The sequence below is a fragment of the Felis catus genome, chromosome A1 (genome assembly GCF_018350175.1).
Source record: "Felis catus isolate Fca126 chromosome A1, F.catus_Fca126_mat1.0, whole genome shotgun sequence".
Classification (NCBI taxonomy): Eukaryota; Metazoa; Chordata; class Mammalia; order Carnivora; family Felidae; genus Felis; species Felis catus.
Window position 1 is genome coordinate 206,002,572 of NC_058368.1, and position 24,001 is coordinate 206,026,572.

Consider the following 24,001-nt stretch of genomic DNA (forward strand, 5'->3'; position numbering starts at 1 on the left):
TTTTTTTTTTTCCTCCTCTTTCCAGACCCAGTCAGTGAAGGATTATAACCCTCCACCATGCAGAACCAATCAAGTATTTGTCCTCTGTCCCATAGACATAGCCAGTAGAGTGCTGATGCCCAACATCTAAATAAGTCTAAGTGGGTGGGGATACAACCATAGCAAGGAAGGACAGGATCTGTGCTCCCATCTGCTAGGCCTCAATTTTCTGGAAGATACCTTCAGTTAGATTGCAAAGAGGCTCAAAGTCACAGGCAGACCAGAAATAGCCCTCGTTTTTTTTTTTTTTTTATCATGCTGTTAAATATCATTTTAGGAGTTGTTTCCTTGACGAAGAGTTTCCTGGTGTGGCCCCTCTGGGTTCAATGATTATTTAGGACAACCTCTTTTGGAGCACATCACTTCCCACACTGGATCAAGTGTCTGTGCTTGTTTGTCTCTCTAACTAAACTATTGACTCATGGAGGGCAGGAACTAATTTTTCTTTTATTTCTAGCAAAATGGGTTCTCAACAAATATTTATTGAATGCATAAAGGAATGAAGCATCATTGCCTGAGATCTTAACAAGTAGTTCCAATATTTCCTAAGTTTCATCCCATTTCATATGGATTTTTCTCCAGGTGCAAACTGAAGAAGATGATTTAGAAACCGATTTCTACAAGGACTTAGTTCCTCTTACAAAAAATGAAAATAAACAAGCTGCATTCCGGGGCGAAGGGAAAAAAAGCTTTCATGTACCAATTTTTTATTCCTCAAAGAAAACTCAAAGCACCACCCATAATTCTGCCTTCAAACAAGCCATTCAAGCCTCCCACAAAAAGGTAATAAAAATGGTTCCCAATCTTTTTATTCTTTTCTGAAAGTTAACACTAAGTCCAGCAATCATGCAATGAGAAGGGGAGAGTTTTTGATATCAAATTGGCAAGATTTCGAACACAAATTTAAATAGATTTAGTTTGTTGATAAATCCCATTTCAAAAGTTATAGAAGTGATATGTATAATGTTACATACATTTGGCTGTGTTTATGGTTGTGTTCTGTTTAAGTTTTCTTTGTCTTACTGTTTTAGGTGTATTTTTTATAAGCTACATGTAACAGAACTTTACTTTTTTAACATAATCTGACAATTAGAACTTTGCTAGGGAAATTCTGCCTTCTTTGATTTAACAAACTCACTGAAATACTTGATCATGTTTCTTCCATCTTTAATTTTTCATACTCATTTTACTTTGTTGCTGTTTCCTATTTCTCTACTATGGCTGTCTTTGTCACATTTCTGGTTACCCCTTTTGGTCATTTTGGAAGTTCTACTAGAACATTTGGACGTTCTCTCTTTTTTAGAGAGAGTGCAAATGAGGGAGGGACATAGAGAGGGGAACAGAGGATCCAAGGTGTGTTCTCTGTTAACAGCAGAGAGCCCGACTCAGGGCTCAAACCCACGAACTGTGAGATCATGACCTGAACTGAAGTTGGATGCTTAACCAACTGAGCCACCCAGGTGCCCCTAAACTTTTTAAATTCTGCTTGTGATGACCTTTCTCTAGTTAACAAGCATAATTAAGCCTATGTTTTTTCTTTTATCACATGAATATCTACAGCCCCCAAAAGATATTTTACTTCCCCACACCCCATTCCCACTATCTCCTTGAGAATGGGTCTACGTTCTGCTCCCCTACCAATATCATTACAGGCCTCCAAAACCTCAATTTTACTGAGGTAGTTCAAAACCTTTGTGTTCCAAGCTATTCACTAGGATTGTTTTGTGTTCAGTTTTATATTACATATGTTCATTTGTATTTTATCCTGACTCTTGTGTAGTCTATTTTAAAGATTCCTCACATAACACTTATAAATTCCAAGTTCATAGTCTGTATTTTATATCTGTGTAATATTTTATATACGTACGTGTGTGTGTGTGTGTGTGTGTGTGTGTCTATACATTTACTCCCTAAGTCCTTATATATCTAAAAAGCCTACATTTTCCCTGAGCAATAAAGATAAGGAATATCTTGGCCAAATATAGGAATCTTGAATCATAGTCTTCTTTTCTTGGTAGTTAGTGGATGTTATTCCACTATCTTCTACTTTTCATTGTTGCATAGGAAAAATCACATGGAAAACTGGTTGTCTTTTATTTTCTCTGTCTGGAAATTTATAATTTTTATTGTTGTTGTTTATAATTTAGGTTGTATCTGAGTATTAGACTTCTTCCATTAATCTTGCCAGGAACTAACAAAGTTCTTTCAATATGTAAAGATATATCTTCATCCAGTAATCTTTCTTCCTCCCTTGCTTTTTCTTTTATTATTTGTATATTAAAACTCCTGGACATGTTTTCCAGCTCTTAAGCGATTTAGGAGATAGATTTCTATTAGACATTTTTAAACATTTACAAAGTTCTTTTAAAATAGAATCTGTTCCTGGGGTGCCTGGGGTGGCCAAGTTGGTTAAATGTCTGACTCTTGATTTCAGCTTAGGTTGTGATCTCACGATTCTTGAGTTCAAGCCCTGTGTCTGACTCTGCACTGACAATGCTGAGCTTGTTTGGGATTCTCTCTGCCCCTCCCCAACATGCTTGCTCTCTCTCTCTCTCTCTCTCTCTCAAAATAAATAAATGAACTTAAAAAAAAATAGTCTCTGTTCCTCCCAAAACCACCACTCTCAGTGGTATTTGCTCCTTCCAAAGAGATGAATGGGAAGACTGAGCCCTGAATCATAGAGTGTGAAGGGGCGGTGAAAAGAGGAACCACAACCGGAACAAAGGGGAACAGCAGCTGGAGGCCATCATTTTATGGCTCCTCCTGCCCTTACCATAGTGCCTCTCACACATTTATTTATTCATATATATATATATATATATATATATATATATATATAATAGCCCCATTTATAGATAATTTTCCTAAGCTAATTTCATTTATCTTGAAAAGAACCCTAAGGGGGAATCAGATTAGATATTTTCAAGAACATTTTACAGATGAGTACATGAAGTCCATCTATTTATTCTGAAGTCAAGAAATATTTATCAAATATCTACCATGTGCCAAGTACTACACTAAAACTCAAGAAGCTGAGTGGCTCCTGTGATGTCACAGTGAGTAAATGCCAGAGTCGGGCATTGAAATCAGCTTTCTGATTTTTGCCACTGTTTATATCCACTACATTATACCTCAAGCTATCTGCTTGTTCATTCATTCTGTTATTCATAATTTCAACAAACTATGAAAAGAGTAGAGTTCTGGTGATATGAACACATAAAAGAAAAAAAGAGGGAATAAAATGATTCCTTTTATAACATGTCGTTAGTTCACTTTAGAATGGGCTATAGGTAGCATAGTGTCTCTCAAACTTACCAAATTATATTCTTTTTTCTTTTAAATTTTTATTTTAATTCCAGTTAACACAGTGTTATATTAGTTTTAGGTGTACAATATAGAGATTGAACAATTCCATACAACACCCGGTGCTCATCAGACAAGTGCACTCCTTAATCCCCATCCCTTTTAACCCATCCCCCCACTCACTTCCCCTCTGGTACCATCAGTTTGTTCTGTATAACTAAACGTCTGGTTTTTTTATTTGTCTCTCTCTTTTTCCCCCCTAGTTCATTTGTTTCGTTTCTTAAATTCCACATATGAGTGAAATCATCTGGTATTTGTCTTTCTCTGACTTACTTCACTTAGCATAATACTCTGGCTGTATCCGTGTGATTGCAAATGGCAAGATTTCATTCTTTCTTATGGCTAACGCAAATTATATTCTTAAGACAAGTTAGTATTGGGGCGCCTGGGTGGCTCAGTCGGTTGAGCATCTGACTTCGGCTCAGGTCATGATCTCACGGTTCGTGAGTTCAGGCCCTGCATCAGTCTCTGTGCTGACAGCTAGGAGCCTGGAGCCTGCTTCCGATTCTGTGTCTCCCTCTCTCTCTGCCCCTCCCCCACTTGTGTTCTGTCTCTGTCTCTCTCTGCCTCTCAAAAGTAAAGAAAACTAATTTAAAAAATTTACAAAAAAGACAAGTCAGTATCAGAATTATTAGGAAGTAAAAATATACATCCCATGGCCCTTCTCTTAATATACTGATTCAGAATATCTGGGGTTGGGCATGTGATTCTGGTTTTCTTTTTTTAAGCCCCCAGCTCATTCTGATATAGCCAAGATTGGAAACAACTGCTTAAAAATATAGTCCAAAATGAGAAGGAAAATGGACATGTAGAAAGAGACATATACACATCAGTCTCAACATTAAGATTTGCTTCACAGAATTGGTTTATAAATGTTTCAGCCATGCTAGAGAAAACTTGTAAAATCCTTATCTGTGGATAAACAGATGTTATTTGATCCTCTAAGAGTCTGCCCCAAATTGGGAACATTTTAGGCTATTCACAGTAGCAGCTGGAACTTTTGAAACTGCTAATATTCACCCATTTTTGACCTACAAAATTGTCAACTTCATCGGGTTCTACCCAGTATCTTTGATTAGATCGCAACAGAATAAGGAAATCCTGGGTTAAGTAGAAAACGCTACTGATGGGGCTCCTGGGTGGCTCAGTCGGTTAAGCGTCCGACTTCGGCTCAGGTCATGGTCTCGCGGTCCGTGAGTTCGAGCCCCGCGTCGGGCTCTGTGCTGACAGTGCAGAGCCTGGAGCCTGTTTCGGATTCTGTGTCTCCCTCTCTCTCTCTGACCCTCCCCCACTCATGCTCTGTCTCTCTCTGTCTCAAAAATAAATAAACGTTAAAAAAAAAAAGAAAGAAAACGCTACTGCAATGTCTCTTAGTCTTCAAATAGTGAAAACAAGGTACCACTAACTTGAAAATCAATCCACTCCCTCCACTGCAGCTTAATGCTTTATTTATTCATTTCATCAATCACAGATCTAACTAAACATTTGTTAGGCAGATAATCTGTTTCAAAGTCAAAATACCAGGTGTCTTAGTAAGATTCAGTGCTTTTCTGAATTACTTTATGAAGTTGAACCCACAAAAAGATGGTAAAAATAAAGCAAGATCTCACAGAATGTTGAGACAGATCATACATTTTTTATTTTTTAAATATTTTTTAAAGTTTATTTATTTATTTTGAGAGAGATAGAAAGAGAGGCAGAGAGAGAGGGAGAAAGAGAGAGAATCCTAAACAGGCTCCATGTTGTCAGCACAGAGCCCGACACAGGGCTCGAACCCACGATCTGTGAGATCATGACCTGAGCCAAAACCAAGGGTTGGGACACTTAATGACTGAGCCATCCAGGCATCCCGATCATACATAGTTAATAACCTACTGTCATGTAATGGGTTAGCCTAAAATAGCCCCATTTTAACCATGATGCATTTGATAAATGCTTGGCTTGTGCTGAGTTGAGTTACCAAAGTTTCACTTGTATGTTTATAATTTAGTTGGTAGAGCAACCTGGAAATTTTGAACCACCCATTCCAATGTCCATGTCTGAATAGGTATTTCAGATACTCTGGAAGTGAGTGCGCTTCTTACTAAAAGTATAATGTCCCTCCAACTTTCTAAAGGCATGGTTCTGTGTCAAAATTCAAGTATTAAACTTAAAAATAGAATTGATGGACAATGAAAATGTAAGCCCCTCAAAGGGATGAACTTTGTCTACCTTGCCCATTTCTGTGTCCACAGCATCTGAGGTAGCTGAGCAATAAATGTGTTAAAAGGCAAAAAGGGAGGGCGAGGGGTGGAAAGGGGTAGGAGAGAAGCAAAGGGAAAGACAGAGGGAAGGGAGTGAATGGTGACTCTTCTTCAATACTTGTGATTATTTCTTTTCTTTTGTGTTAGCAGACATTTTATGCCATAATTATAGCACACAGGAAAACAGCGATTTAATAATTTACAGCTACGATAAAGTTCTTTTGCTGAAATATGCTCCTCTCTCTGCTCCTATTACTCAAATACTACAATTTGCTAAAATTGAGAAATAGATAAAAATTATATAATTTTTTTAAGAACAGCATACATGGATACACTCATAAAACTCAGAGGATATGTAGAATAATAATTTAATGGAATGAGATTTGGGTATAATACCAACCACCAAATCATAGATTAACCCAACATAAAAAGAAATGAATAAAAAAACTCTCAAACAAATATTTCTGTTGATGGGTGGAAGAGAGAGAATATAAATAATTTTGTTTAATCTTAACCCTGAGTAATTTTGAATCACAGCGTCTTAGAGTTGAAAGGGGTGTGGTACGTCATCTGGTGGATAACTGTCATTTATAGACCAGGTGACATTTCACAGACAACTGGGGCCTAGAAAATGCAAATGCCAGTTAGTGACAAAATTGTGACTTGAATCTCAATTGCGTAACTTCCAATTAAAAATATATGCAATCCTTTTTCGACGTGTTGCATCAGCAAGTCTTTCTAAATAAAAACTCAGTAGGGACACAGCTACGATTGACAAGCAAGAGTGAAAGATTTACTTTTCTGATAATTGATTGATCTCTTTTTGGTATGCCTTTGGTATGCCTATTGATCTCTTTTGATAAGCCTACCAAACCTATGCCTCAGTCACAGTTTACATGACTGAGATCATCTTATCTGTTCAGCACTTTGGACATCGCAGGAAAAAGTTGTGGAAAATAAAATCAAAATTATGTTTTTGTGTGTGAGATCATGCCATAGAGAGTTAAAGTTATCATGTTATGGTTGGAAGGCAGCTGGTGATAAATAGATGACATTTAAAGGCTTGACACTTCAAGTTTTATTACGTTTAATCATCTTGTTTTCTTCCTTTTTTTTCCTCTTTTCTCCTCTTCCATTTAGGATTCTAGTTTTACTAGGGTCCATAAGGTGATAAAAGTCTCAAACTTCACAATGAAAACTAAAGATCTGCAGCTTTCGGATGTCTTTTTGAAAGCACTTAACCACCTGCCTCTAGAATACAACTTTGCTTTGTATAGTCGGATATTTGATGACTTCGGGACTCACTATTTCACCTCTGGCTCCCTGGGTGGCGTGTATGACCTCCTCTACCAGTTTAGCGTCGAGGAACTGAAGAACTCAGGTAGACCTTCTGCCGGCCTCCCTTTTTTCTTAAACCTGATTCGACTGCGTGCAATTCATTTTTCTCTTATTCTATTAATGCTTCTTTATTAACTTTTAGACTCCACTGTACTTCCAAAATGATAAGAAGAACAACCAAAAGGTACACACTCAAATAAATAAAAATATAAAATTAGGACCCCCCCCCAAAAAAAGAAAAAATATACTTAACCTCTCTCATTGGGCATTAGATTTGTCTCTGAGTTTCCTGACAGGTGGGAACATCATAAGCTACACAGTAGTGGTAACCTAAAAGAGAGATACATGCTATTACCTCAAGAAAAATGAGATTTGTCCTGAAACTAAACTCCAAAAGATAATTTACTTACAGCAATTTTATAGGAGATAATAACTTTATAGAACAATAATTATCGCAAATTTTCTAACAGTCTTTTTCTTTTAATAATGTTTTAAGTAAAAGCCAAAGGCATTAAGATAAAAGAACAATTAAGAACTTGACAAGGGACTAAATTAATGTGGGCTAGATATGCACCTACCAGTGATAAAATTGAAACCAGATGAGAAGCACTTATTTTGAAGAAAGTTGGCAAATTTTTATTTTGGGATATAATCAGGGATATTTTTCTGCTTATATGTAAAATAACAATAAAAACCTTGGTTTATAGATAAACCTTGGTTTCTTAAGTGTTAGCTTAAATTGCCACTATTAATTATTATTATAGCTTAAACACCATTGGATAAATTCATTTTCAGACTCCTTTGTGAGATGACACAGGGCCTTTGTGATGATTCTATCATGTGTCTCTTGAGAACATGGTTAGGAAACTGTAACCAGAACTCAACTGACCAATTACCCCATATAAATAAGAATTCTTGATCATGTAACTTTTATATAGAAGAAATCAGGAATTTATTTAAAGAGACATCAGGCCAACTCTGGGGCCAACAGAGTGTCAATCCCTTTGTTCTTAATCTCATGATGGCAAATACTAATGTTTAATGTGGCTGCCCTGAGTTATTCCAAACTTTAAGTGACCAGATATCCCTCATGATCTGCTTCCTACGAGAGAAGAGGGCATAAATGTCTTTGAGAAGGACTTTCAGTAAGAGGATCTAAAAAAATTACTGACAGAGTTACTGAAATCCAAAAGATTTATGCTGTGATGGGCTTTTCACATTGCCTGACCCTTATGTTTCATTTCAGTTATCCTTTCCACAGGAGTGATGTTTGTATGATGAATTTGATATCTTCTCCCATGAGAACACCAGCAACATTAATGCTGAGCAAAAGTGCTTGGGGAAAATCTCTGGCCCTTGATTGGTTTCATCTCACCCCTGGGATGAAATTATTCTGGTCACTTGCTGCTATAGCCCAGAAAATAATTTCTCATTTGATCAGCTGTACTTATTCAAAGCAAAGCCTCTAAAGGCTCAGAGATCAGGTCAGTTAAAGAACTATGTGAATCTTTAATCAACCATCCAGCATTTTAACAGTTGAAGACCCCTGACCAAAATAAAGTAATGAGCTACACTTTCCTACTGAAACATTCTCACCTTCTGTGTCCTTCTGTATAAATAGAGGTAGAGGCTAACAAACAGGAACACATAATAAGGGAAAGAAAGGGAGTTTGAGATGTAATAGGAAACTGGAGGTATATGACTGTAAATACCTATGTACTCATATACAAACTATATATATATATATATATATATATGTATACACACACACACACACACATATATGACATATATAGTACTTAAAGGGTATATATATGTATATTTGATTAAACATATTTCTATATTCTTATATGTAATATATATTCTTATATTCAATGAATATATATTTCTCTGAGTCACAAAAGTAATACTGATGCACAGTTTTAATTATGGCTAAGATGAAGCACGCCCAGACAGAAATAAATCTCAATAAAATGGAATTCCTTGGTGGGTATGCTTACCTGTTTTTGCCTGCTCTCTAAATGAATATATATTCTGGCCTCCTCCTCTCTTTTTCCATTTCTTTTCCCTTTGCGTAGCCATAACATGAAACTAGAGTATAGGCTTGGTTTTTATTTGCTTTATTCAATAAGAATTGTATCCTTTGTCATTAATTTCAAAAGTATGACCTGAATATTTCATAGTACCTTCTCTCCCTCAAGAGGAGTAAAGCAAAATTAAATTGCTTTTTATTTGCATCCTTCATATATTCCTCTATTGTTCAATGTCCCATAGTCAATTTAAAACCTGAAGAAAAGTTGACATTGCTTCAGTGTGCTAGGTGAAAAAAAAATTCAGAAATACAGTAAGAACATTAAAGAATTAAAATATCATAATATGCAAGATGGTAATTTAAACTCCTTTTGTTGAGAAGTCATTTCCTACTCTGAACTGGGAGGAAAACAATTACTGGCCCCACCATTTACCCGTATGACATTTTCAAGTAACACTGTTGACCTTTGCCCAGAATAACTGAGGACATTTCTGAAATGCTTGTCCCTACGCAACATCAGAGGGACGCTTGGGTTTGAGAGGTCAAGTGCTACAGCATCCAGCAATTGGATAGAGGTCAGGCAGCAAGCTACAGGTTATACAGGGGAAGACAGGCTTATCCAGAAATTCACTGATAAAGCCTTCATATTTTAATTGCTGCATGACCAACGAATGCCATGGCTCATAAGAAGGATTCACCATTCGAATCTTCAAAGATTCTCCATTAGCCCTCAGAAAATGAAATTAACTAAGTTGAAAGTTAATTAATTATGTTATAGTTAATGAATTGGACACAGAAAATTTAATTTTCATTTATAAATAATAAAAACTTAATGAAAAAATTCAAAAAGGATAGGAGCTCTACAACATAAATGCATTAAATTCCTAACATGGTCTAACCATTATACTGATCTACTTGTTAGAACAATACTACCAGGAGAAAATGACTCATATTTATTCAGCTTGACCAAAAAAGAAAAACAGACTTTTTGTTTGTTTGTTTGTTTGTTTATTAGAGTTAAAAATGCAAGGTAAACATCAAGACTTCAAACTAAGAGTTTTTCACTGCCAACTTATAATGCATCCCTTCAAATGTATCAAACTATTGAAAAAACTATGAAGTGGGCAGATCCCATCCCCTTCCACCCCATCCCCGTCTACCTGGCCTCATTTCTCAGTCATCTGTGCCTTTAGGATTCAATTTCAGCATCGCACCTAAACTGTGCCTCAAGCTCTAAAAATATTCCTCTGCCGATTATGATCTACAACCCTGAACATCAGTATTTGATGAACTACTTTGCTTTAAGGTGCTAAGAGCTGATCCTAACAGTTGTATCTCTTGTGTGTTCATGTTTTGTGAGGCAATTTTTTTTTATATGAAATTTATTGACAAATTGGTTTCCATACAACACCCAGTGCTCATCCCAAAAGGTGCCCTCCTCAATACCCATCACCCACCCTCTCCTCCCTCCCACCCCCCTTCAACCCTCAGTTTGTTCTCAGTTTTTAAGAGTCTCTTATGCTTTGGCTCTCTCCCACTCTAACCTGTTTGTTTTTTTTTTCCTTCCCCTCCCCCATGGGTTCCTGTTAAGTTTCTCAGGGTCCACATAAGAGTGAAACCATATGGTATCTGTCTTTCTCTGTATGGCTTATTTCACTTAGCATCACACTCTCCAGTTCCATCCACGTTGCTACAAAAGGCCATATTTCATTTTTTCTCATTGCCACGTAATATTCCATTGTGTATATAAACCACAATTTCTTTATCCATTCATCAGTTGATGGACATGTGAGGCAATTTTTAACTAAACATCAAAAACCTGAATTCTTGTGTCAGCTATACTTTATTGAAATAAATTATGTTAAAAACAAAAACCAAAATCTGGAATCTAATTTTGGTATTTCAGGTAGCAGGTCAGGAGGCTTAGGAAGCTCTTCAGAAAGAGGAGACGTTGATTCTTTTCAAATTACCCCAGATGGGCAGCACCAACTCAGTCTACAAATAGCCAGACCTATTTCCCTGCACTGTGTCCCACTTGATCCCTGACACAGCATAGATTTTGAAGCCATTGAGAACATAGAGATTGTGGTGGGAAAGTGTGACTCAGATGCCAAAATCTTCAACAAATGATGCTTGCAAGTTTGGTAAAAGACAAGAACAAAGAGGACTGAAGGTATGAGAACTGAACAGCTTGAGCTTCCAGGCATCCGGGTTTTGACAAGACTTTTAAACCTGGAGACTCATCCTATGGAGGCGCTGGGAAGCTAGGAAGATATCAACCCCCACTTCCCAAGGCTGGGGATGAGGCAGCATTCACCTCCCTTGGAGACATCAGGAGAAACGTTGAGTACAGGCTGGAATGGTGATGAGGAGAGAGAGAGAATAGTCAGTGAGGACACTGAGAAGGATTCATAGGTTAGGAAGTCAGAATTTCTGAGTTTTGGAGGTACAGGTGGAGTGAGCAGCTGACCCAGGGAGACAGGCATGAGAACGAGTGTTCAGCGAAGGAGAGATGACAAAAAAGATTTCCATTTTAGGTGACAATGGGGCAAAAAAGTGAGGTGGACTCAGGCCTCACAGAAACAGTTGTGGCCCAGAAAGAAGGCCTGACCGGGGCACCGCACAGAACGTGTGTTCATCTCTTGATCTTCAGGACTATACAGTGGCCGTGGCCAGTGGGACAGGTGATCTTTGAGGCTCACTGTGTGTAGGCAACAGGGAGAAGCCAACATGAACCCCATGGGATGGGCCACAGTCACCTTATATGTGCTTCTTAGGGCCAGGGTTGAAGGGAGAGACAGCAGGGACTCATAAACACTTCCTCTGTTCAGGATCATCCCAGGGCCTAAAAAGGACTGAATCTGTAGGTGAAGGTGTGAATTATTCGAGTTTATAGGAACTGGGGAAGGATTCGCAGTGGTGCATCCTCGTGATGTTTTGTTTGCACTCCATTTCCTAGGTTTAACAGAGGAAGAAATCCGAAACTGTGTCCGGATTGAAACAAAGAAACGCAGGTTGGGTTTTAAGAAAAAAAAAGTGGAACATCGGTGCACCACAAACAAGATGTCAGAGAAATATGAAGGTAAGAGCTCTCTCTCTTAGCGGTTTACCCCATGTGTCCTGCAGCTGCACTGATGGGAGTACCATGCTATACTTTGAGGGCGCTATGTTTTTAAGTCTATTTATTGAAAGGGAGAGAGAAAGAGAGAGAGAGAGAGAGAATGAAAAAGGGAGAGGCAGAGAGACAGAGAGAGAGAATCCCAAGCAGTCTCCACACTGTCAGTGCAGAGCCCAATGTAGGGCTTGATCCCAAAAACTGTGAGATCATGGCCTGAGCTGAGATCAAGAGTCCCACGCTTAACCGACTGAACCACCCAGGTGCCCCTTGCTTGTGCAAATGTTTTTAACTTTCATTTATTTCATATATCTACCTCAAAGCCCTCTGTGTGGTAGGGGGAGGGTGCAAATAAAATATCATTAGCACTACTTAAAAGGGAAATAAAGTTTTCTTGATCTTTTTTTAAAATTTTTTCAATGTTTATTTTTGACAGGGAGAGACAGAGCATGAGTGGGGGAGGGGCAGAGATAGAGGGAGACACAGAATCTGAAGCAGGCTCCAGGCTCTGAGCATAAGCACAGAGCCTGACGCAGGGCTTGAACTCATGGACCATGAGATCGTGACCCAAGCCGAAGTCATGACCTGAGCCGAAGTCAACGCCCAACCGACTGAGCCACCCAGGCACCCCAAGTGTTCTTGATCTTATACTTAGATTGTTTACTTAGGTTGTTTACTTTAACATTTATTGGTTCTTCCCATGGGCTAAACTCAGTATTAGGCATTGTGACGTAGAAATAATTCAGCCATTCCTATAAAGGAGCTTACAAAGTAACTATACATATAAACAACCATTAAAAATACAGAATGATAAGAGTCTAAGAGAGGTATGTAAATAAGTCTCCAGAAACCAAGCCAGAAACCTGAGTGTTGCTTTAATTTCTCCCTCTTTCTGGCCTTCACATCCAATAAGTAATCACTCTACATCCTTAATATTTTTCCCATTCACACCCATCCGTTCATTATTTCCAACCTGCATTTCCACAGAAGCCTCCTAACTGGTCCCCCTGCCTCTACTGCGGCCTTTCGCCAATGTATTCTACACATTTCTTGTGACAAGAAATTCTTCCAAGGCAAATCTTATCATGAAACTCTCATGCCTTAATCATGGTTTCATATAGCCTTAAAGATAAATTCCAGTCTCTCTCTCTCTGCCTAGCTGAACTATATAGTCTCCTAAATAAGTCATGCTCTCTCTTGTGCCTTGCCGTTATTTAGAGCTCCTTCCTCTGCGTAAAGTTCTCTTGTTCCCTGACTTGGCCTAACTGATTGCTATTCATTCTGCTAAAAACAAAGGGGAGCAAAATCACAGAAACTCCCAAAATATGAAGCCTATATTCTCTTGCGGAGACAAAGAACAAATAAAAATAAAATATTTACTGTAATAATAAATCGGCAACTTTGAATATCAGATTATATAGATGGTCTACATGTACATGCCCATGTTAAGCATAAGCAAAATGAGAAGGATTTGACAACTAGGCATTCATATTATAGCAAAAAAAAAAGGGGGGTGGGGGGAAAGAGAGCATGCAAAACAGACAAATAACCTAGCAATATAAACCAAAGAACGGATATAGAGTCTATACCAGTTTTTCATGCAACAAAATAATTTAATGAGATTGTGAATTCAGTAAATCAAGTGCTCAGAGACAAAAAGATTATAAGAATTAATTGAAAAGGCAGATCTCAAAGCTAAGGTACAAAGACAAACAAACATTGAGAAACATTACCATGATAGTTATAAATAAATTAGATACTGCAAGGACAAAATATAATTGTCTGAAAATAAAATCAGGAAAGTTAATCACATGTAGGAAAGATTTAAAATAATTCATAATAAATACAGAGGAAAAGTAGACATTAATAGTTATTAAGAAAAATCTAATGGAAATGGAAGGACAAATATAATTTAATCAGTGGGAATTCATGTTCCTGAAATAGAGATCCCAAGAAATTAAACAGGAAAGCTGTTAAAAAAAAAAACCAAAAAACTATAAACAAACATATCCCTGAAATAAAGGAAGAAATTTGTTTTGATTATATGAATCAGAAATACTGCTTAAATACACAACTTCAAGACAAATTCTAGTTAATTTGCTAATTACCAAGATTTTAAAAATGAATTTTTCAAGTACCTTGGCCGAAAGAGCAAATCTCCCACAGATCAACAAAACAACACAATCTGTCTGGCCTCAGACTTCGCCATAACTAAATTCAATGCTGTAAGACAATGTCCACAAATTTCTGAGAGAGGAAAAAATAATAATTTCATATATAAGGGTAACAGGAAGACACCTCAAAACATGAGAGAATTCTGAGAATATGCATTCTTGAGTACTTGCTAAAACAAACAAACAAAAACAAAAAGGGAAAAAATGCTTAATTTAAAAATCCATCCAACAAAGAGATGAGAAAATGTCAAAGATGGACCCATGGTTTTCAGCTTGTAGGAATAAGGTGAGGACACTGCCAAATCAGAGACTATTCCAATGGGCCCCAAACTGGCTTATCAATTATCCATCACTGTCCCCATGACACATTGCTAATACTCCTGAATTGTGCCAACTCCCCAACTCAAAATTAAAAGCTTTACATCCAGATCCTCTGTTTTGCTGCTCTTCCCCTACCTGAACCTTCAACTTGAACTCAAGTGGATGTCCATATGAACTGTCTCCAGAACATGGCACATCCACCCCTCATTCCAGGTCTTTGCCCATGCTGGGAGCACATTGCCCCCTACCGTGTCTTAGCTTTGCCTCAAAGTCCTTTCACCGTACCCCCCCTCCCTAATTGCCTAAGATCACAGAATTCTTTCACTTCCCTGAAAACAGGAATCATTCATTGTTGGACCACTCAGTGACACTTAGCAAAACTGTTTTATTGGTCTTTTTGTTTACCTTTCTCTCCCTTTCCTCCCCTCCCTTCTTAACTTCTTTCCTTCCTTCTTTCCTTCCTTCCATTTCTCCTTTTCTTCCTTCCTTTTTTAATTTCTCTATAGTTCTGCTAGTATTTTTATGTACCTATTTTGTCTCCTTATAGAGAGTCTAAGTCCTTCAAATACAAAAGGCATATTGTGCATTTCTCTCAGTCTTTAGTGCCTGGCATATAGCAGATTCTCCACAAATACGTGTTGATCGTGATGAAAATTTGCCAAAAATCAAAGCACATTTGAGAGTTAAGTACACATAGTGCCTGGGTGGCTCAGATGTTAAGCATCTGACTTCAGCTCAGGTCATGATCGATCTCATGGTTTGCAAGCTCAAGCCCTGCTTCGGGTAAACACAAGCCCTGCTTTGGGTGAGTCCCACTTCTCTCTCTCTCTCTCTCTCTTTCTTTCTCTTTGACCCTCACTCACTTGTGCTCTCTCTCTCTCTCAAAAAAAAAAAAAAAAGAGTAAAGCACACACAAAAACATGATTTGTCTATTCCAAAACCTGAGCTCATCTGATTAAATCACTGGACTCCAAACTTTTTAAATCTGTAATCATCTCATTAATTTTTTTTACTATATATCCCTAATATACTTACTAAAAGAATACTAACAAATTTTATATATTTATCTAAAAATATATTATGCACACAAAATATATACAAATGTAGAAAAGAGAAAATGTTAAAAGATAGCCTATATGAAGTAAACAGAATGTATTTCATTGTCTCGCTCACATTGAGCGATGAATGAATGTAATGATGAATCAATATTTCATTAAAAACTCCTTGAAAGTTTTGATATGTTTTGGGCAGCTTTGGTGTCACTCTCATATTGTAGTTTATGAGAAGCTTGTATAAGAAATATCTGTTCTTCCATGGAGTGCCTGGGTGGCTCAGTCTGTTAAGCGTCTGACTTCAGCTCATGTCATGATTTCACAGTTTGTGAGTTTGAGCCCCGCATTGGGCTCTGTGCTGACAGCTCAGAGCCTGGAGCCTTCTTCAGACTCTGTGTCTGCCCCTCTCTCTGCCCCTCCTCCACTCATGCTCTGTCTCCATCTCTCAAAAATGAATAAATGTTTAAAAAAAAGTTTTTTTAAAGAAATATCTGTTCTTCCTTCTACTAGTTGTTTTGTTTATGTTTGGAAGATTGGTATCATCTTCAATCTGCATTTTCCTCCTGGAATCTTTTTAAAAATTGTTTAATGTTCATTTATTTTTGGAGAGGAAGACAGAGTGTGAGCAGGGGAGGGACAGGGAGAGGGGGGAGGCACAGAATCCGAAGCAGGCTCCAGGCTTTTAGTTGTCAGCACAGAGCACAACACGGGGCTCAAACTCACAAACCACGAGATCATGACCTGAGCCCTAGTCAGAGACTTAACCGACTGAGTCACCCAGGTGCCCCTCTTCCTGGAATCTGTTTAAATCACTTGTTGGCAGGGCGCCTGGGTGGCGCAGTCGGTTAAGCGTCTGACTTCAGCCAGGTCACGATCTCGCGGTCCGTGAGTTCGAGCCCCGCGTCAGGCTCTGGGCTGATGGCTCGGAGCCTGGAGCCTGTTTCTGAGTCTGTGTCTCCCTCTCTCTCTGCCCCTCCCCCATTCATGCTCTGTCTCTCTCTGTCCCAAAAATAAATAAAAAAACGTTGAAAAAAAATTTAAATCACTTGTTTGCTTTTAAGAGTTAGTTCTATTCAGACTAGTAGTAAATGGACTTAATGCTCACTCCTTCTTCAGGATGCTATGTTTATCATATTTAACACTTAACTAATGTCAATCCACTCATGAAATACATAGTATCAATCCAAATGTGAACTAGCTTGTCAGAGCTACTGTCAATCCGTATATAATATATTGGCAGATGCTAATTTCTCTCTATATTTATGTGAAAAATAAATACAAAAATCTCTAAAATGTTCTTCTCATGTCCCTGTGTTATCTTATGCAACCTTTGAAAAGGATCATATTATTTTCTTCACAGAAAGAGTATTTCACCCATTGTTCTGATCATTCTAGACTCTTTTTTTTAAGTTTATTTATTTATTTTGAGAAAGACAGAGACAGTGCAAGTGGGGGAGGGGCAGAGAGAGAGGAGAGAGAGAATCCCAAGCAGGCTCCTGATGTGGGGCTTGAAACTAAGAAGCCGAAAGATCATGACCTGAGCCGAAACCAAGAGTCAGACGCTTAGCTGACTGCCCCACCCAGGCACCCCTAGAATTTCTCAACAGTGGAAGCATAGCTAATCCTTACTGGTACTTCACAATAAACACCAAATTAATGCCATTAACTGTCACCCATATCACCAGCCTCCTTTTCATTTGCTTTTATTTCTCCCTACTCCTTCCTATTCCTCAGACCCTACCCTTACTAAAGACCCCATTAGTTCACAGGACTTATTTTTGAAAATTTGTGTAAAAGATCTGTGTTGTGTACATTAAATATTGCTTCTAAAGAAACACTGTGCCAGCTCTTAATTTGAGGTTTAACTTTTTCTTTCTCGTTGGTTAGTTGTGCTTTTGCACCTGTCTCTAAGCTTGAAAGCATTCTATCAATTTTTAATGTAATTGGAAGTCTCCTGATTGGATATCAGAAACCATGTGACTTATGTTATTCTGAAGGCCCAAGACATATGCTAATATAAGTCAAACGTGGGAGGTTTGGCATCAAAGGGCAGGGAGCAGAGTAGTCTGCACCTGGGCAGGTTAGTACGCCGGCTTCCCACCCCTACCCCACTCCCAGTAACTACGTGTGTTCCAGGCTAAATTACTTCTAGCTTCAATGTCTGTGTTTATAACAATACCTACTTCTCAACATTGTTGTGAGAATTACTTAAGACAATATGTGCACAGTGCCTGCAATATATAAGTTGCTTCATAAATGATAACGGTTAACATTGTTATCCTTTCTATTATTAAACTCCCTGTAGGGCTGAGGAGTGTTCTCTTGCTTTTCACTAGCTTTTTTTTTTTAAGTTTATTTATTTACTTGTGGGGGGGGGGACGAGAGAGAGAGAGAGAGACAGAGAGAGAGAGAGAGAACGAGCAGGGGAGGGGCAGAGTTCAGAAAGGGAGAGAGAGAATCCCAAGCAGACTCTGCCTGGAGCCCAACGCAGGGCTCAAACTCACAAACGTGAGACCATGACCTGAGCCCAGACCAAGAGTCAGATGCTTAACTGATTGAACCACCCAGGTGCCCTTTCACCAGCTTATTTAGTGGGGCCGCATGACTACCATCTACTTCTGCTCCTGTGCAAATAGACTTTTCTTTAAAGTTTGAATCTGCAGTAAAATTAAATGAGTAATTTTCTCGAAACACCTTGCAGGCTCAGTTTTGCAGGGAGCAGAGAAATGCATCTCCCTGATTCGAGGTGGGAGAAGTGAGTACGCAGCCAAGTTGGTGTGGGAGAGAGGGAACTCCAGTCCTGATGAGAAGGTATTTGCTGAGTGGTTAGAATCTGTGAAGGAAAATCCTGCTGTGATTGACTTTGAGGTAAGAGTAAAAAATATTATGGGTAAGAAAGCTAAAGTAGTTCTCTAGCAAATCGTGCACCACACAATTCCTTTTGGATTTTCCTCGCAGATGATAAAGGAAATGTCTTTCTTTAGTATACGTGCACAATGTACTTTTGAAAAAACGTTAGATTACACGTCGATTGCTTTTGCTTTTGAAACGAGCATCCTCCAGTACAGTATTTAGAATTCCTAGCACATATAAAATACCAGGAAGGGGAATTTGGTGAATACAATTGTTCCAACTTGCCTTACGTAGTGCCTTCAGCTCCCCGAGTATACAATCAATCTGCTTTGTGTGCTTTTCTTGCAGCTTTTTACTCAATGAGCACTCCTAAGTCTTCACTTATAGCTCTGTGGGATAAATGGGATCTTAGATCCACTGGGCTTTCTGTTTCTATCACCGTGGATTACAATGACCCGTCCTATATTTGCTGTGATTACATGAAAAGGTGACTTTTATTATGTAGGGAATACTTTGCCCACATATCAGTCATATGCCATTTAGAACCAGTTTTGACTGAAACACAAGCACAGGTTTTAAAGCCCTCAAAGAAGCTGTTCTGCCCATTTCATTTAAATGGGGATAAAGGAGTTCAATCATTGTGAAAGTAAAATAATTAACCCGCAACGTGAAGATACTTTGAGCTCTATAGGCTATGGTGGGAAAGTGAGATGTGGCCGCCAGGCTGGGCAGCTGTGAGTTATCCGCTGCACAAGATAGTCATTCCTTTGAGGTTTTAAAATGTTAATAAAATGAGCTCTGATTTTGTGTTAGCTCCATTATTTGTTACTGTAATTCTTCCATTCATCCCATGGCCGAGTTCATTTCTCCTGCTCCATATTTTGTCACGGGGTTCCGCCAAATGCCAATCCTGTCCCTGGCAAACAAGAACACCGAAAGCCTCTCCTCACCCTCTCTGGATTTTTCTGCTTGAATCAAACCTAATGAGGTTTCAACAGAGCATTCATGAGCTGCCCAACTCGCGGTCACCTCTCTCAGAGCCTTGATGCATGCAGTTGGTGCTTCCTAAATAATGTGACGTAATGTGACAACACTGCCTGTGAGGTTTCCTTCATAATAGGATTCCAGGGAAAGTGAGCTCCAGAAACATCGCATCAGGGACAAGAGAAGCCAGAGAGCTTCTGGCTTCTAACCCTGCAGAGAGCTGCTCTACCCACTAGAGAAGGGAAAGAAAAGGATCCCCTACCCTCACAGAGAGGGTTTTTCTCCACTGGTTCAACAGGCAGATGTGCTATATTCTATAATAATCCCTTGAAGTGTAGGATTTTCCAGACCTTTCCTCTCAGTCCGTGAGAACTGAGCAGGGATGGCAACATGTGCCACAGGGATGTGATGAACCGGACCTCCTCTCTACCTTCTGCCCTTAGCTTGCTCCCATCACCGACTTGGTGAGAAACATCCCCTGTGCGGTGACAAGACGGAACAACCTCAGGAAAGCTTTTCGAGAATACGCGGCCAAGTTTGACCCCTGCCGGTGTGCTCCATGCCCTAATAATGGCCGCCCCACACTCTCAGGGACCGAATGTCTGTGTGTGTGCCAGAGCGGCACGTACGGAGAGAACTGTGAGAGACGCTCCCCGGATTATAAGTCCAGTAAGTATCGCATAACATACTGGGGGGTAGGCCCCTTTTCTCCTCCAAAAGGTATTCTAGGTTGGTCAAATAAAACCAAACGTCTATTAACAGCTTCCACCTTATCCAAACTCGCAAGGAAGGTAAGTTTGTAAAAAGTTAGAGCTTGACTTTTGTCAAACAGCCCTGGTGTGACCAAGTCTTGGCTGTAACCTACCAGCTATGTAACTTTGGGAAAGCCCCCTAGCCCCTCAATGCCCCAATCCATTCATCCATAAAATGGGGGCAATGCCAGCATGTACCTGAAGATTTTATACATGTACATATACATATATTGATGTTTATATATCTATATTTATATTGCAGCACAATGCCTATAATATAAAATAAAATAATAAACTATACTATAAAATAAAATATGTGATACTGCTGTTATAACAGTAGAATGTTATAACGTAGAGTGACAACGGCTTTGTAACAAGAGGTAAATTAAGCCAACAACCAAAGTTTTCATTCAGGACTAAGTTTGGCTATCTCTAATGCTCCTTAGCAAGGGGATGTGTCATGGGGGTGAGAATATATTCTATGACCTTTAAAAAAGTAATCTGATACATATTCTGTTCAGAAGAAGTTCATATGTATACATATCCGTATGCATATACATATGTGTGTGATACAGTGCTGATAGTTGAAAATGATTCATAATTGTTGCCATTTCATTCAGGCTGTGGGAACAGGAAAGGGAAATCAGGCAAGGTGTCAGGCCTCTCATAGGTAGTTTCCTTTCATCCTCATGATAACCCTGTGATATTCCTCAAAGAATCACACAGCTAAAAAGTGAGGAGACCGAGTTGGCCTGGCCTCACAGCCCCGGTTCTCTCAGCCTCACCTGGATGGGTGGGTGGGTTGCCTGTGTTCCAGATGCGGTGGATGGGAATTGGAGCTGCTGGTCTCCCTGGAGCACGTGCGATGCTACTTATAAGAGATCGAGAACCCGGCAGTGCAACAACCCTGCCCCCAGCAAGGAGGGAAACCCTGTGAGGGGGAAAGACGGCAAGAGGAACACTGCACATTTTCCATCATGGAGAACACGTAAGGCTGGGTGCCGGGGAAGGTGTATTTTCCTACTGCTAAGTAAAGAAATAAGCCATGTTTTACCTATTCCAACACAGTGTATTAGCAAGGTATTCGTGGGTCTGGCGTACCCATTTCTCTCCAATGCTTCTTTACAAATTTGCATGCACCTTCATGTATACATATGCACACGTATTTATTTTTCCCTTTTAGTGGACAGCCATGTATCAGCGATGACGAAGAAGTGAAAGAAGTAGACCTCCCCGAGACAGAATCAGATTCTGGGTGTCCTCAGCCAGTGCCTCCGGAAAATGGATTTATCCGGGTAAGCATCCTGACCTCCATTTCAAGTTTGGAGTTCAAAAAATAGAACTTATGGGGCTCCTGGGTGGTTCAGTTGGTTAAGCATCTGACCATTGATTTCATCACGGGTCACGATCTCATGGTTCAGTTGGTTAAGCATCCGACCATTGATTTCATCACGGGTCACGATCTCATGGTTTGTGAGTTTGAGCCTCGCATTGGGCTCTTCACTCTCAGTGCAGAGCCCTTTTTGGATCCTCTGTCTCCCTCTCTCTCTGCCCGCCCCCGCCCCCAAACCCCGGCTTGCACTCTCTCTCACTCTCTCAAAAATGAATCATTTTTTGGCTTCCAATGATCCCCACTTTCTGGTATTTGTGCCCTTGTGTAATCCTCTCCCCTTGAGTGTGAGCTGGACCTAATGATTTATTTCTAATGAAAAGTTTATGGGGAAGGTGATGGAATGTCACTTCTAAGAGTCTGCTATAAAAGCCTGTGACTTCCTTCTTGTTTGTAGCCTGTCTTTGCATTTTTCTTTCATTCTTCCTCTGATGAAGCAGGCTGCTCTGTTGTGAGCTACCCTATTGAGAAGCCCACGTGGCCTGAGGTTGGCCTCTGGCTAATAACGAGCAAGGAAATAAGACTTTCTCAACAACCCTTGAGAAACTGAATCCTGCCAACAACCATATGAGTGAGCTTGAAAGTGAACCCTTACCCAGATGGTCCTTCAGATGAGACCACAGCCACATTGACAGCTTGATTACATACATATGAGAGACTCTGAAGCAGAAGGCCTAGCTAAATCATGCCCAGATTCCTGACCCACAAAAGTTACAATGTATATTGTTTTAAGTCACTAAGATTGGAGGTAATTTTTACATAACAGTAAATAATTAATACAGTAAAAAAAAATGAATCATTTTTAAAAATTCAAAAAAATAGAACTTAAAAAGTATGTGTTTTCTTTTATGTAGGGTTATTGTTCTCAGTTTAATCATCTTCTGTTGACTTAAAAATGAATACTTAGAAACGCTCTACCACTCCTCCGTCTTGAATTCCCTGGAGAGGTCTTCATACTTGGTTGTTAGACCAAAGGACAGCAGTTTCCCTGGCACCACTAATTCCTAAACTCATGGTCCACTTATGTGAATGGCAAGTGGAATGTGACCACAATATATAGGTTCGGATGACCTGTAAGAAATGTACAAATAAGATCTGACTGTTTATTCCTGAATCTGAGGAGAGTAATTCTCTACCTAACACACGTTTTCAGAGAGACAAACTAGTCACAGGAGATGTGGAGTCTATAATGCCTTAGGTTAGAAACCTGTAGAATTCTTAAGCAGTCAATACAGTTTTAATGCCTTTTAATTTTATCTTTATTACTGAGCTACAATGTTTGTATGATTAAAAATAACTAAATATATTTTTCAGGTAGGTCTGTGGCTTTAGATATAAATTAGAAACATGTAATATTTAAAATTGATCACAGCAGGCATGTTCCCTCATTAATTTTGACTTTAAAAAAAATTGTTTTAGCTTTCTTTAACTCAGTAAAGCCTTTAAATTAATCTTTTTCCAACTGTATCATATTTATGATCAAAGATCAATAATCCTCAATTCTCCAATGCCAGCAAACAAATATCCATGGAGTATAGTCTGGGCTAATATACCTTCCGCGTTCGTTTGTCTTCTGTTGATTTTAAGTGGAGGAAATATTTGGGAGTGAGACAATGTCAATTAGTCTTTAGAAAAGAGTGCACTGGAGGGCTTGTTAAAACACGGGTTGCTGGGTGTCGCGCCTAGAGTTTCTGATTCAATAGGTCTGGGGCAGGGCCCAAAACTGCCACATCTAACGAGTTCCCAGGAAATGCTGATGCTGCTAGTTCCAGAACCACACTTTGGGAATGAATCTTTTAAAACAGGAGTCAGCAAACTAAGGCCCACAGCCGCAATTTGGCCTGCCATCTGTTTCCTGTTCTGTTTTTTTTCTCTTTTCTTTTTTTAAACAAAGTTTCATTGGAATACAACCACACTTGTTTATTTACATAGGTCTATAGTGGCAACAATGTCAGAGGTGAGTAGTTGCAACACACAAAATAGGCTGCAATTGACTTTGGAGGCCCTTTATAGACAAAATTTGCTATTCCCCGGCCTAGAACATAATCCTCAAAATTCCATTTTGTCAGATCCAGATACCCACATACTTTTTGACTTATTTTTTCTAGCTGCTTACAAAAACTGTTAAAATGATCAACATTCTAATTTTAAAAATCACACAAAGGCTTTAAACAGTGATTCATTGTTCTAATGACTCTTTTTATAAAAGTAGATTGTATGTTTCCATTCCCAGGAATAAATTCACCTTTTTTTCTGTTTTGCCCTTTATTACAGACCTCATCTCCACTGTCAGTAGTTTTTACTCAAAAGTAATACAATGCAAAGGAAAGGAGAAAACTTTGAGG

At 39.0% G+C, this 24,001-nt stretch overlaps 1 protein-coding gene across 1 annotated transcript in view; it reads left to right on the plus strand.

Annotated features, from left to right (window-relative positions):
• C6 (complement C6) overlaps nt 1–24,001 on the plus strand; it is a 65,260-nt gene that overhangs the window by 24,931 nt on the left and 16,328 nt on the right. The window contains 8 exon segments of the mRNA XM_019811437.3: nt 622–822; nt 6,786–7,026; nt 11,975–12,097; nt 18,379–18,545; nt 19,958–20,183; nt 21,084–21,173; nt 21,176–21,254; nt 21,450–21,561. Of these exon segments, the coding sequence (XP_019666996.3) occupies nt 622–822; nt 6,786–7,026; nt 11,975–12,097; nt 18,379–18,545; nt 19,958–20,183; nt 21,084–21,173; nt 21,176–21,254; nt 21,450–21,561 (1,239 nt within the window).